Source organism: Lepisosteus platostomus, chromosome 8, assembly GCF_059453375.1.
Source record: "Lepisosteus platostomus isolate fLepPlt1 chromosome 8, fLepPlt1.hap1, whole genome shotgun sequence".
Classification (NCBI taxonomy): domain Eukaryota; kingdom Metazoa; phylum Chordata; class Actinopteri; order Semionotiformes; family Lepisosteidae; genus Lepisosteus; species Lepisosteus platostomus.
This window is the reverse complement of record NC_142618.1, coordinates 52,640,434-52,654,604: the sequence shown is the minus strand read 5'-3', so window position 1 is coordinate 52,654,604 and position 14,171 is coordinate 52,640,434. Positions and strand designations below refer to the sequence as shown.

At 39.7% G+C, this 14,171-nt stretch overlaps 1 protein-coding gene across 1 annotated transcript in view; it reads left to right on the top strand.

Moving 5' to 3' along the window:
* The first annotated feature begins 210 nt into the window (after positions 1-210).
* Positions 211-14,171, top strand: part of bcl2a (BCL2 apoptosis regulator a) — an 87,913-nt gene continuing 73,952 nt past the window's right edge. The window contains exons 1-2 of the mRNA XM_088643903.1: positions 211-748; positions 1,509-2,168. Of these exons, the coding sequence (XP_088500029.1) occupies positions 1,611-2,168 (558 nt within the window). The 5' untranslated portion in view covers positions 211-748; positions 1,509-1,610. The remainder of the gene's footprint in view (positions 749-1,508; positions 2,169-14,171) is intronic.

Here is a 14,171-nt window from a genome sequence, read left to right as displayed (position 1 = left end):
CGCCGGGGAATTAACGATATTGGACTTGGAACAGATGTTAAATAATAAAAATCGAGCGGAAATCTCACAACAGGTGAAGCAGCCGGTCGTACAGTAGCCCCGCCATCAAGTGCTGCCAGAGTAACTAAAAAAATGAATGGCGTGACGTAGAGGAAATACCTCACTCGAAAGGAGTAACGTTATATATAATGAGAGGCAGAGGGAGTGACGGCGAGTGCAGTTGTAGCAAAGATTTGTTGCTCACATACTATGTAACTGCAGCTTTAACGTAGTTTTTGCCGTGACGGTGCAAGGAGCAAGGCTTAGTGTTATTTTCTTTCTAAACTTGAGATCTTTTTAATACATTCCTCGGCGTCTTTTTTGTGTGTGTGTGTGCGGAGACTCTCCTAGTCGATTTACTTAATCTGGGATAAAAGGCATTTCGAAAGCTACTGCTGTCTCTTCCGTCTTTCAAAGGCGCTGTTCAAATGTCACTGGGATAATTCAGCGCCGCAGGACAGCAGTGCGGTTTCGTCCAAGTTTTGGATGTGTTCAAGTGATTATCTCGAATTAGGAATCTAAGTGGATACTTCCCAAATTGCTGGATTTGTGGAAAATATATTCTAAAGGATACGCGAAAAGTTGGTACTTTTTTTTTCCCACGGATCTTTCTCATTGCTGAAAAGGGGCGTAATAATTAGAATAGATCAAACATTCCTGGCGGATTGCTTGCGGCTCTGGAGCTGTCTAAACGCCTGTAACCGATGAAGTAAGTTACCCAAAGTTTATAAAGCGATTGCGCGGGATGTATAGGCAAAGTAGAAAATAGATGATAAAATTCGGTTGTAGGAAAATGCATATTTAAATCCAGATAGACGATATTAGCTCCGACTGTTTTCTCCGGCATTAGAAAATTGCTCTCCTGGTTACGAAGAGTAGTGCATTCACCGCATAGCACGATTTCTTGATGTTTGACATTCATTTCTTTTAGAACATTTTGGTTTGTAATGAAGACTGTCAAGTCTGCGGGAAAAAAAAGGTGAAGTGTTAAGTATATGTTGTAGCTGCAGTTTACGTGTTGCGATGCACTTAAACGCAGGTTTTTGTAAATAGTAGAACATTGCGGGTCACACAATAAACATGCTTTCTGAAAAATATAGAATGTCGTATTAATTAAAAGTACGTTTTTCAAAGTTTGATAATGCCTATATTGGGGCTTCTGAAGCCGGTGTGGAAATGATCGGTAAAGGGCAAACTTCATTCTTTCTACACTGTACACGTCTAAAATGCACCGATATTAAAGTGCGTGTTTAACTCGGGTAATATTTTTAATTTAATTAGGGTGTTTGCATTGGAAGATGTCTCTAATGTGTCTGGGTTTCGAACAGCCGCGGTGTTTTTACAGCATGGCGTGTTATTGATCCTAGCCGCCTTTTTGATATTGGTATTTTTAAAGACTGGTGGGAACACCAGAAATAATGTATGCATTGAGTCTGGTAGTAATAATCATCTGTATTGTTGAATTACAGAATATATAGCAAGCCGTTTACGAGTTTCTGTTGGAAAATGCACGTGGCATAGGACTGCTTGGACTTGCTGGGTTTGGTCGCGGCATTTTGAGTCCCTAAATAATGGCAAATAACGAAGCCCCTTACGATACTCGGAATATCGTGACAAAATACATCCATCACAAACTCCTGAAGAAGGGCTACGTGTGGGAATCCCGCGTGTCCGGCGAGACCGATCCCCCCAATAACGGATTAGTGGGCCCCTCCCCCTCGGGTCCGGGGCTGCAGGCGCGGCGGCTCCAGGCTGCCGGGGCCGAGCGCGGAGCTGCCCCGGTCCCCCGCCGGACCCCCCCGCCCGACCCCCACGCCGCTCTCCACAAGGTGCTGCGGGAGGCTGGGGACGAGATCGAGAGGATGTACCACCGGGACTTCGCGGAGATGTCGGATCAGTTGCACTTCACCCCCAACACCGCCCGGAGGAAGTTCACCGCGGTGGTGGAGGAGCTGTTTCGGGACGGAGTCAACTGGGGGCGGATTGTCGCTTTCTTCGAGTTCGGCGGGACGATGTGCGTGGAGAGCGTGAACCGGGAGATGACGTCCCAGGTGGACAACATTGCCAACTGGATGACGGAGTATCTCAACGGGCCCCTTCAGAACTGGATCCAGGAGAACGGAGGCTGGGTGAGTTTGGTCACAACGTGCAAAAAAAAACAATAAAAAAATAAATAAATGCAAAGTGTAATTGAGGTTTTGCAAGATTCCCTGTTTTCCTCAAATTTCTCCCTTCCTTAATGATCTCCGCAGAATCGATTTCTCCCCATTATCTCTTGTGATAGTGTTGCCTAATTTGTCGCACCATTCAATGCACGGTTTGAGTATTCAGGTTATACCTCAAATCCACGCACATACCTGCTGAAATGACAAGGTACACGCCTAAAACCTGTACATTTCCTTGTCTTTGTTAAATGGATTGAAGAACGTGCATAAAAGCCTTGATTGTCCCTCACCATGGAAAGACATTTCCTGTCATCTGTGTGGCGAAGCCTGCTCTGTAAGAGGTCACCTGTCCGAAGGGAGCGCTGACCAATTAGGTGCGCGTTCCCTGTCACACCCCCTTCACGCCTACTAGACATGACGAAGCGATGCCGTGTCGTGAGCTGTCAATTTCAGCCTGTGATGAAACTGGGAACATACAGTACTTCACTTCCAGGACATCTGGGCTAATGTCACACGAGTGGTTCGGAAGACACGTTAAAAAGAAGGTTTATAATTCTGAAAAGAGGGCTCGCCCAGTCCAAAAGGGTTTAATTTGACGCCTTAACTTGCTCGGGAGGAAGGGGCGTACTAAGGTGTTTTACAGAAAGCCTTTGAAAATGTTGTATAAAACATTGAAACTTTCATAACACCTGACTTACAGCAGTTACTATAACCTATTTCTGCTTATTTGGTAACGCTCTTGCTAAAACCCTTTAAGTGGAACCGTGAATATTTAGAAATAACGTACAGAAAAATATTATGACGAAAAAAAGGCAGCCTCGCTTCACTGTAGTAACACGTATCTGGTTGTGCTATGATGGAGTTTTTTTTTAAGACGGGGGATACCAGCAACATTTTCCTTGGTTTTCAGGATTCTGTGGTGACTAGTGGCAATTTCCCAAAACATTTTGTCACTGCAGATATTTACTAGTCTCTAAACTATGACTGGATTATAGCTCCCATATGAAGTCTTGCTGGTTTCTAAACCTTAAATCACTGTGTTGATCACAATATTATTTAAGTAAACCACGTCTCCATTTAAATAAATGTGACAGTATGGACTGCTAAGGAACTACCCAAATCCTGTTTGGAGATCTAGGTGACTATGATTTATTTAAACATTTCTAGTGTGAAATAGTTATTCATCAGACGTGCCTGGGAATTAATTAAATTTGAGTGAATATAATGTTATTATTAACAAAAAGTGAATAAGTGCATTTTCGTTGCAGGGAAATACTGCTGATGTTCGAGACTGGTCTAAGACTATGATTGCCTTGGAATGGGTATAAAATCCATAAAACAGATTATCGAAAATTTAACACCTAAGTAGAATAAGAAAAAAATGAATGGATGCTAACATATCTCAAACTGTTATAATGTTTTGCTAATATATGCAATTGGACATATACTTTTAACATACATTTCCACTTTTATTTCCTGATTTTGTTGAGCTCGTTGGAGTGACATGATTTTTGGTTTTTGTTTTGTCAGGTTAGATTTTAAGTGATCTCGGCAAAGGCTTTTGTAAAGGTGTGGCATTTTCGGTAGTGATACAGTAATGTTAACATCAAGGATAAGAACGTTTGAAGAGAAGCAACTTTTGTTTTCTCGAACAAGCTTGGAGACACCTCATCCTGCGAGTCTTATAGGTCTTCCAGATCTCTTTCAGAATTTGGCCATAGTTCTAAGGACTGGAGACACTTGTAAGTTATTTATCAATGAAGAAAGTAGTTTGTTCCATTAAGAGAGCTGTGGTCCTTAAGAACTTAAGATAAAAATATTTAAAGGAGGTCTAAATTAACATGGGAAAATAGGCCTCATACTGGTTAACATTACCAGTCTTCTTTATATATTGCCTTTTTTCAGGCTTCTTTGACCATTACTTAATACAAGGCAGCTTTCTGTTATTGCTACACAGAATATTATTAATGTTACTTCTTGACAACGAATTGTCTAGTCTGTCCCAAATACCATTCGTTATAAATGAACTGCACATTCTTCAGATTTGTCTTCCTTCATAGTGGAGTAACATTTAAGGCGTTCGTTTTAGGTTGCTCCTGTAGGTTTCTGTGAAATCTTGACCAAGTACAGTTGTCCTGGTGTTTTGGTGACTGCTGCCATCATGGTCATGAAGGCAAGTGTTCAGAGCTCCAGATGGCGGGAGTGAAAATGCTTAGTCCTTGCAGGCAGAAAAAAACAGCTTTGCCAGCTGCCTGCTTCAGTTCCCAAAAGCCAGCACACAAGCCACTGCAACAGGGCACCCAGAGGCATCCTTTGTGGACTGATAGGGTGTTCTTTGTCTACAGAGCCACCACAGGAATGAAAGGTTCTTTCCCTTTCAATTTCCCCTTACTGTCAACTGCTGTTCTCAGTTCTGTTGCCACTATAACAACTGTAGTGAAATAGTGACCTTTGCTACAGTCGACTCCTTCCTACTGTACCATGACCTGAGAAGGGAGCAGAGGGACTTACAAAGCAAAGTATTGTTTCCTCATTATCTTTGAATGCAGCATGGGATCGAGAGGGAAAAAAAACACACACACACATTCTACTGGGTTGTAGTTCTTCTTCTTTATTACAAAATACAGCTGCTCTGTTGCAAAATACTTGTAATACTTAAGCAAGTTTTGCTTTTACAGACGTGTGGGATTGAAGGCTTAATGAGTGGTGTAATTTTCCTACCAAACACGGTAGTTGCGTTTGCGAGTCATTGCGTGCATTTTGTGGAATGTCAAGTGGCAATAAATGAACAACAACAAAAAAAATGACTTGTGCTGTGGGCAAACCTTTTCACTTCTGGAGTACGCATTGAAAACACGTCTTACCACAATGCAGATGAAGGCTTTCTCTTCCCACAGCTATTATGTCAAAGGGCTGCTGCATGGAACAATTCCTGTCTCAAGAAAATGGTTAATGCTCATTGTTTTATCCCCCTCCCCAACGTCAAAACTTAAAATGTCCACAATTCCATGATTGCTTCATGCTCTGGTGCATTTGCGATCCAGGTAAAGAGGAGGAAAATATCAAAGCCAACAGTTTTGGAATAGGTACAGCACAAGTTGGGCACCAACAACAGTGTTTTAAGTAGTTTGGTGTCTTATAAATGAAGTACATTATCCGTTTTGTACTGCTTTACCTTTATGATGTGTGGTATATCTGTGGTCACTAGAGAATTCCCCATCTAGCTGGTGCTGAAATGTGGCTAGAAAGTGGAATGAGAGCATGTAGCACATGGATAGTTTAACGAGGCTTTAATTTCTGTTTGCATTATTTAGCAGTTTAGTAGTGTGTCTTGGGGCTTTCAAAGTTTTTCTCCATCTCTTATATAAGAATATTTAACATTTGCATTTAGGCTGTCTTGGGCGATAAGCTGTAATGCAGAACATCAAAGGATCAAGCAGTGACAGGACCCTAGCAGAAGAACATTACCTTGGTTTGTTTTGAACTTCTCATTTATAATTGATTGGTAATGACAAACTGTGCTTCAGTTTGCCCTCAGCTTAGAATGCCTCCTTTTTCCATTTAGCAGCATTTAAGTAACCTGAGTGCATGCATGGACCAAAAAAAAAAGAAATCCATTTGAGCTTGTTGCCCTCCATTAAACATCTTATGGGACAGCTTTGCCTTTTCTTCTTAAGTCTGTAGCTTCTACAGTAACAATGTGAAGTATCTTGACGTGCTTTCCTAAAATGGAGGTTTGAATTTGACCATGTTCAGAAGTCTCTGTTCCGCCGCTCTGAAGGATACAGAATGTTCTTGACTGTTTAGAACATTTTGCCCTGAAATGTCCCCATGTATTTTCTTCATACATTTCGCATTTTGCCTCTGCCAGAGACCTGGGAAAAAAGCCATGATCAATATTTTGATCTGCGTTACGCTTGCAAACATGCTCTGTAAAAACATGGTAAATTGTAAAAACTAAAAGGCAGAATTAACCTTGTGTAGCCCAGTTTTGGGTGAGCTGCTGAGCTGATAAATGAGCTGCTGAAATTCATTTGTGGATCTAATAGTTTTCTTATGAAGGTAAATAAGGGGGATTCCATTTAAGCTGGAGAGTCTACTTGGTTTCATTTTGGAGAAACCAAGGGAGCTTTAAGGACAAGGTTCCCATCGCAATTTAATGCGACACCAACATAAGTTAGGGGGATGATTAATACACAGACACTAAAGCTGGTTTTCCCCTGTTTATTTTAAAGCTTTGCAGGGGAAATCCCAATTTGTTATCCTCATGTTTGGTACCTTCTGCCATCTCTGAAACGTTGCCTGGAGGTATTGTATGTGAATGTTCGAACTGACAAATTCAATTCTTTTGGGTTTTTTTTTAAAATTGAAATTCCAGAGGCTGCAAACTCAACGTGTTCACCATTATACAAATGAATCACTCGCCGAGTCTTTGCGCATTTTTCTGACGAGTTCCACAGATCGCAAGCTAATTAAGAATATTTGCTTTTTTAAGCTCTTCAAACTGCTGCCACATACATGGCTCGTAAGACGTACTGCTTTAATCTTGATGCACGAAAACTGGAAATGCCCGATTCGTTAGTAAAATTGTCAGGACTGGAATTTTTTTGTGAGGCAGAAAAAAAAAATCCCTTGATGAAAATATGACAAAGCCTGTGAACTTAATGAATAAGTCGATCAGGAATAACTGATTAACTTATTACGGTAAGTCATAAACAAGGCTCATATGGTGAAAGCACATAAGGTCATGAAGGTGAAAATGTTGTTGCAGGGAAAGTCTTTTGCCTCATAGGAAACTGACTTACTTAACAGTTGGTAAAACTTGGGATAAAGCTTACTTTGTAGGGACTGTGATGTGCCTCAGTAGTTCTTTCCTTGATTTAAAAAAAAAAGGTCTAACATGCATGTTCCTGTACTTTCAAAGCATAATCCCGGCATTTGGGTGTTAAATAATCCCACTGATATTGCCCTCGTTCTATTTTATTTTTTAACCATGTTCAGAAGTCTCTGTTAAGCTGTTCTGAAGGATACAGAATGTTCTAGATTGTTTAGAACATTTTGTCCTGAAATGTCCTCATGTGTTTTCTTCATTCATTTTGCAGAGCACCGAATTTAATTGTCATGATACTGTAACCGGAAACGTGTGCTTTCAAAACCCAAGTGAGACTCCTGTTGTACCCTTGAGCAGGGTATTTTCGCCCGAAATGTCCCATTAAAATACCCAGCGGCAAATGTAAGTCACTTTTTGTGTAGAAGGGACAACCAGATTCACTAGTAATTTGGATAGCCTTGGTTAAAACACCTTGAAGATATTGATATCACTCAAGCTTGGTTGGTGCATTTGACTTTTGTAGTTTACAGTTCACCCAGTACAGAATTATAAGACTTTCTGCTCTGTCTTACTGTACATCTGGTTCCATTTGCAGTTTGTTGAAATGTGTTGGGTATAATGACTAGAGGTACTATGCTGTAGGAGATGCTGTCCTTTGAATGTTAAAAGAAGGTCCTGACTACCTCATCATCTCATGGTACTGTTCTTAAAATTAGGGGTGTTAACTGTGTTGTTCTGACTAACCTGCACAGTCTGACCTCTGTAAAACTCCAGTTTAGTAATTCCTTACCTTGCTACCCGATCTGCAGAGCTGTGGGACATCGGGTGCTTAATCTCTGCTGTCTGCCACCCCTGTGGGTTCTGTAAGTTGGCAGTGAATTAACAGGGTGTAGAAATGTGTATATGTAAAATGAGTGTTCCCCGATTCTAACACGCTGTATAAACGCACTGTGTTGGTTATTGACTATAGCTATTGACTATTGTCCCTTTCCTTCCCATCTTTATACAGTGGTCTTGTTTATTAGAAAGGTCCAGCAATCATGGTTGACATTGATCATTGCGTTTGACTCCACTTAATAAAACCTGAAGAGTTAATTGATGGCAGCAGTTAACTGTAGGGGTCTGAAGGACTCCAAGCCCTGTGAAGCTCCCAGCTATTGTGATATTTCTCCTGCATGACTCCTCTGTCTGTAGGCTCTAGTGTGTGAAGTAAAGGGAAAAGTACATTAATATGCACAGTATAAAGGTCAGATTAAATGCCGATATGCAAACAAGATCTATTATGGATTCCTCCTAACATTATATTATGATGTTTGCATGGACTTCATGAAGTTGACCTTTGCACTTGTGTGGAAAATACTGTTATTGTTGCTCTTGTTGTTGATCCTATGTTAGCATGTTATCCTTGTTCATTCTGTCTCTTGTATCATTTAGTCAAACATAGACTAAAAAATACAAAAGACACATTTTATGTTCTGCCTCATGTACTGTAGTCATACACTGACAAAATAACTTCTGTAGCAGCGGCTGTCTTTGTCACAATACATTAAATGTTGTGCCTTATCAAATTATTACTTTTAAAGTGAATTAAGCTTCCACCGGATAGGTAATATCAACTTAGCTGAAAAAAGTGTCTGTCTGTTAGTGTCAGGTATACAGAACTTTGTTGTTTTCATACTCTCTTCTTCCGTGTTCTAAATTAAAGTATGCATTACACTTTGTTCTCCAAACCTTTGGAAAAAAGTCCTGTCTAGACCTAGGATGTTGAGTGTTATTTTTATTTATTAGCTGCAATGTATTCTGGGACTGTGGCTGGTCTGGAGTCCATTATGAAACAGGAGGAAAGTTAGGGCCAAATGTTTGCAATGGGCCTTTCTCGCACAAACAAATACGGAAAACACTGGAAGCTTTGTGGTTCTGATGTAACTTAGTTTGGATGTTTGTTTGGTCTAACTCAAAATAGAAAGACGTGGGTATGTAGTTAGCCTAATAGCTGGTAACGTTAAAAAAGTGGGACATTTTCCAATTACCCCACCTCTGTGTTCCTGTTATTGAACTGCAGTGCGGCTTAATATAGGTACAGGATGACCTTTTTTTGGTTTCTCTGAGAGGCGTAAATTTTATCTCAAGTTTAAAGTGCTTCATTACCGCTTTCCCACATTTGTTTATATTCTACCTTAAATTAGCCAGAGATCTTAAAACAAGAGAATTCACAAATTATGCTATTTTTAGTTGGATGTCTCTGGACTACAGACCCCAAATGCCCAATGACCCCAAATATTTCTACATAACGGTTTCAGTGAGCACGTGGAAAGAATTAATTGTGACTCTTGTTCAGCTTTTAATGATATCCTGTGGTATTTCACTCATAACTAATACACTCTTACTAGTAGTTCCATTTAATTAATCAGTACTGAGAATAAAAATTTACAGCCTTTGTAAAACATTTTGATCAGTTATAAAAGCCAATATTTGACAGCCTTTTGTAAGTATGGGTAGTGGAATTCACCATTTTTCTTAAAGATCTTAAAACTTAAAGATCACATTGTTATACATATATGCATAATGAATTTTTCCATAGTTCCTGTAGAAGTCAACAAATTAAAATCTGCTGCAGACCTAAAGGCATCTGTTCCTTGGCTGTGTGTTTGCACAGTGTTATGGGAGAAATACAGTGTCAAGGCAGAAGAATTCACACTTGGAATATGGTAAAGTTTCATCCTCCCAGTGACTGAAGACCCTGCACAATGTAGTACATTGATAAAGAACATTTTCAGATTGCGTATTCTAATATACCCCAAGATGAATGTAAGCACTTCCAAGGGATCTATATTCCTGTTCCTGTATTAGTGGCTATTAAAGTAAATGAGACAGTGATCAGTTAAAAAGTTTTTTTTATTATTCAGAGCTTGATTTCAGAGCTTTGATTCAGTAAGCTTGAGAGAAGTTTGAGAATAAAATCTTGTTTAGTGATCTTTTGGCTGTTAATGAATTACTTGATTATTTGATCCACAATTTACAGGTGTTTCTTTGAGAATGAGGAATATAGAGTGATCTACAGTATACAAAATTGCTGGTTTTGGTCTCTTCAGGATCAGGGTTAGAGACCTCTCTGTTCTAATAGATGGGAACAGAGAGCTTCATAAATAAGCTAGCCTTGTTTCCCAGGAATGTCTACACAAAGAAGTAGATGTCTAGGTTTATGTTGTATAAAAATCTGTTTGAATATATTTAAAACATGAATTGAGAAGTTATCAAGCTACATTGAAAACTGGTTAAATAGGGTGAACAAGTTACATTTTCTTTTTGTTTTCCTGCAGTTTGTGCTTTAGTCTGCTGGCTTAACATGTCTTTTAGGGACAGCAGATTATATATTATAAGTATAGGTACAAACAAGTGGAAGCTGTTCTGCTATTCTAGCCTGTTTCGTTATATAGTTGGATAAGATCCTTGGATCATTTAGCTACTGTTTCTTGAAGGAATCCAAATATCCTATTCAGAACAGGATTGGGTAGTTTGTTCCATATTTGCACAACACTTTAGGTAAAGTGTCTCCTTTTCTTGTCAAAAGCATTATCCTCAGCTGCGTCATATACTCGGGAGGAAGATTTAGAATCAGATCAGCTCTGGATCTGACTACAGAAAAACCTCTTTGTCTGGAGTCCATTGCCAAGATTCCAGTTACTTTCCAGTTAAAACTGGGTAAAATACTTGGCATATGAGTTTCTTGTCTCTTTGAAGATGAACTGGAGAATTTGATGACAGCCAGAAAACTTTTTTTTTGTGCTGTGAAAGCAATTAATTACAGTAAGTGACAGTTTATACTTACAGGAATGAGAGTGATGCATTTTTGTTCACATGCGTAGGTTTTGAGTCCCTGCTTCTCCGGTTAGCTTTTTTTTTTTCAGACCGCCTGTTGGAATGACACTAGCTTATGCAAATAAACCCAGGTGAAGCCTTTTTATTTGCATTTGCTAGATATGATCTTCAAGCTTCTATTGCTATGCTGTGCTAGATGGATGTGATCTATCGCTTACGAATGTGTCATGTTCTTTTTTTATTAGTATTACGTTTTTCCCTGAAATGGGGGAAAAATCCCTCCTTTTGTGGACAGCATGTCATGTCAGTAGGCAGAGATACTGTTAACGTATAGATTGTGCACATGTTTCAGACGAAAGAGTAGCAAGATTCAGCAAAGATTACTGCAACAGGTTGATTTTCAAGGATTTGTGCTCTAGTTGCTAATTTTTGCTTTGTTTTCTTAGTGTCCAAATGTATCTCAGACAACCTTTTGGGCCTTTAAAATATTTAAAAAGCCTACTATGAGAAAATGGAAATCAAGTTATGCTTTGGATGAAAATCCAATGTTTATTTTGCCAGTCTCTTGGAAAAATGCTGCAAGTTCCCTTCCAACTATTTTGAGTTTTAGCTGCTGCTGTTCTTAGAGATCTATTATGCGTTGTTAGTTTAATTAAAGGTAGCAACTCGCATGAGGTTTCTTGCTAAGAAGGGGGTCTGTGTGACCCACGTGGTTCATACTGTAGCTCTCCCATGGCTTTTAGAATGTTGTTGCTAAATAATAGTCCAAAGCTGTCCAAGCAGTTATTTGCGTATTTATTTCTGAGTATTTTTGTTTGTTATAGTCTATTTTCAGATGGGAAAACTAACGTCTTGTCATGATTAGACTTGTAGCTTTGGTGATTGTCGGTAGTCCATCTGTGTGTGTCTATGTCTGTCTCTGTTAGGGTGGTGGTGTGTGTAATATATCTTAATCTTCCACTTGAAAATCTTGCACCTGTGTTTATTTGCATTTTATCCTGTTTTTGTTTTTGAAAATTATGGTGATTTGGACATGCTAGTGGTGTTGAGCAGTATTAAATTACATGTTTGATTCTGACATGTTTAGGCTGACAACAAAGCCCATGTTAAAATCTAAATAAACATGTTGTAGGTTTTAATTTTCAAAAACCATAGGGTTCGATACCTTCTAACTTCTGCAGGTGGTGGTCTGTGAATGAAGACATAGATGCTTTTAAGTCAAAATGTCCCCAGAAGGAGACTGCTTTTATTTAGCATTTTGAAAAAAGGGCGATACAAATGCTTTCAACAACAACTTTTCGGCTTTTTCTGCTCTAGGGTTTGGTCCTCATGTGGAGAAGAGCAGCAGATTAAAAGAGAATAAAATAGTACCTAAAAATGCTTGTGGGGATTAAGCTGTCTGCAGCAATATCTATTTAAGTAAGACCTTATCTAACATTGTGTAATACAAATCGAACATTTTGATTGATGAAACGGAGATCTATGTGCAATTCCAACAATATGGTGGCATCAGCCTGAGACAGCCTGTGTGTTTGAACGAAAATGAGAGGCCACTGGAAATCTTGTAGCGTAGCCTCAAACATTTCGGATGGTGGGCGGAGGGGGCTGATAGACTTCCCTTTACACCAGACAGATGTGGTGGGAGTTGTGTGGGTGGGCCTGTGTGCGGAGACGGAGGCGTGGGGCTCTTTTTAAGGGACAGGCAGGTGCTACGTTTCAATCACATTGTTGTGGTGTTTTCTTTTTTTAAAGAAAGCGTGCAGGCAAGGCGCACCTGGAAAATGATGTGGGGGTTGGGGTAGGGGATAGAATCATCCTACACACTGTCACAGTTAAACACCTACACTGTTTTTTTTTGTGCGCCTGCTTGAATGTGGTAATTATTCCTTCTTCTGTAGATAAGGTAAACGCGTAGGTGCTGTTTTCGCCCTTCACAGGGTGACCGTAGCAGAAGTCGGCTAGGGATTTGATTCTGAGGGTGGAGGACGCCTGCTCTGTGGTATGGAAACGTGAGAAGGGAGGCAGTCTTTGAAAGAACAGCTCCTGGAACAAATCCAGGACGTGCTCAAGACAGGAGTGCAGAACTAGCTAAAGAATAACCTTTTTTTTTCCCCTCCATGCTCATTCCAGATGGGAATTGCCCATTTTTTAGAGTTAAGCTCATTTTCAGTACAGAGGGTGCAAGGAACGCTTGTGAGACAGTAACATCTGGCAAAGACGGCATGAAAGTAAAGGTGGGCATTCCTGGAACTGTGCCTTTTTTTCCCATTTTTTATTTTCATTTTATTTCAGGAGTTGAACAGTTTTTCTCAGCTGTTGCTCAGGACACACACACAGAACCCCACAAATCTAAAATGTAAAATGTTAGAAGGTACCCAAACAAAGTGAATGCATAAAAATATTGCGGTTAATCACTTTCTTGCTATTAGTCATCCAACCAAATGTTTTCAGAACTAGTCTTCACTTTGTGGAACATCTGATTAAAGTAGAGATTTTTTTTTCCCTGGGCCTAAATATTTCAAAGCTTGCGTGGTGTTTCTGTGGTGATGAGCTTCATAATGTCATCTGAGGCAGCTTGTGAAAGTTCTTTTGTGTAATTCCCCCACTTACGCTGCAGGTAAGTTTTCTCTGTGCGCGAATGGGTTTTCAATCCAATACAGGCACAAACTGCAGAAAACTGTTGTCAGATTTGCTTGGTTGCAGTCAGAAGCACTGGAGAATGATTACGTATCACAGGTGTGGAGACAATTCCTATTTGATTAATTAAAAATTGTACCAACGGCATCAGTGTTATTAAAGTTTGTAAATGGCAACAATTGTTTCTTTTTTCAATTTGACATCTAGAGTTAGTGGTTATCTATTTTGTAGCTTAATAACTCATCCTATCACCCATTGGAAAAGGTCAAAAGGAAGCCCGTGCAATGTGATTTGCACACTCCTACCCTTGGATATGCAAAAGTGGTCCTGAATGATCAATACAGTCACACGCGCAAAGTTGTACTGCACCTGTAGCCACAGGCTTTACATCATTTTCTTGAAGTACAAATGGATGTATATCCATTTTTCCCCTTAGTGTAATAGCTTAAGCAGGTGCCAAAATACTTTGACCCACTATCGGGTATAGAAATGTAATGCTGTATTTGGGGCAGATTATTGGCAGTTATACGGTAGTATGAAATGGATCAATGTCACTTCACTGTAAAAAAAAAAAGAACCTTTGATTTCCATAGCTGTTTGTTTTTTTCTAGAAAATAACATAAAAAACCTTGTTGAAACTCTGCAGGTTTCCACAAAACTGTTAATTCTCCATCCCGCAC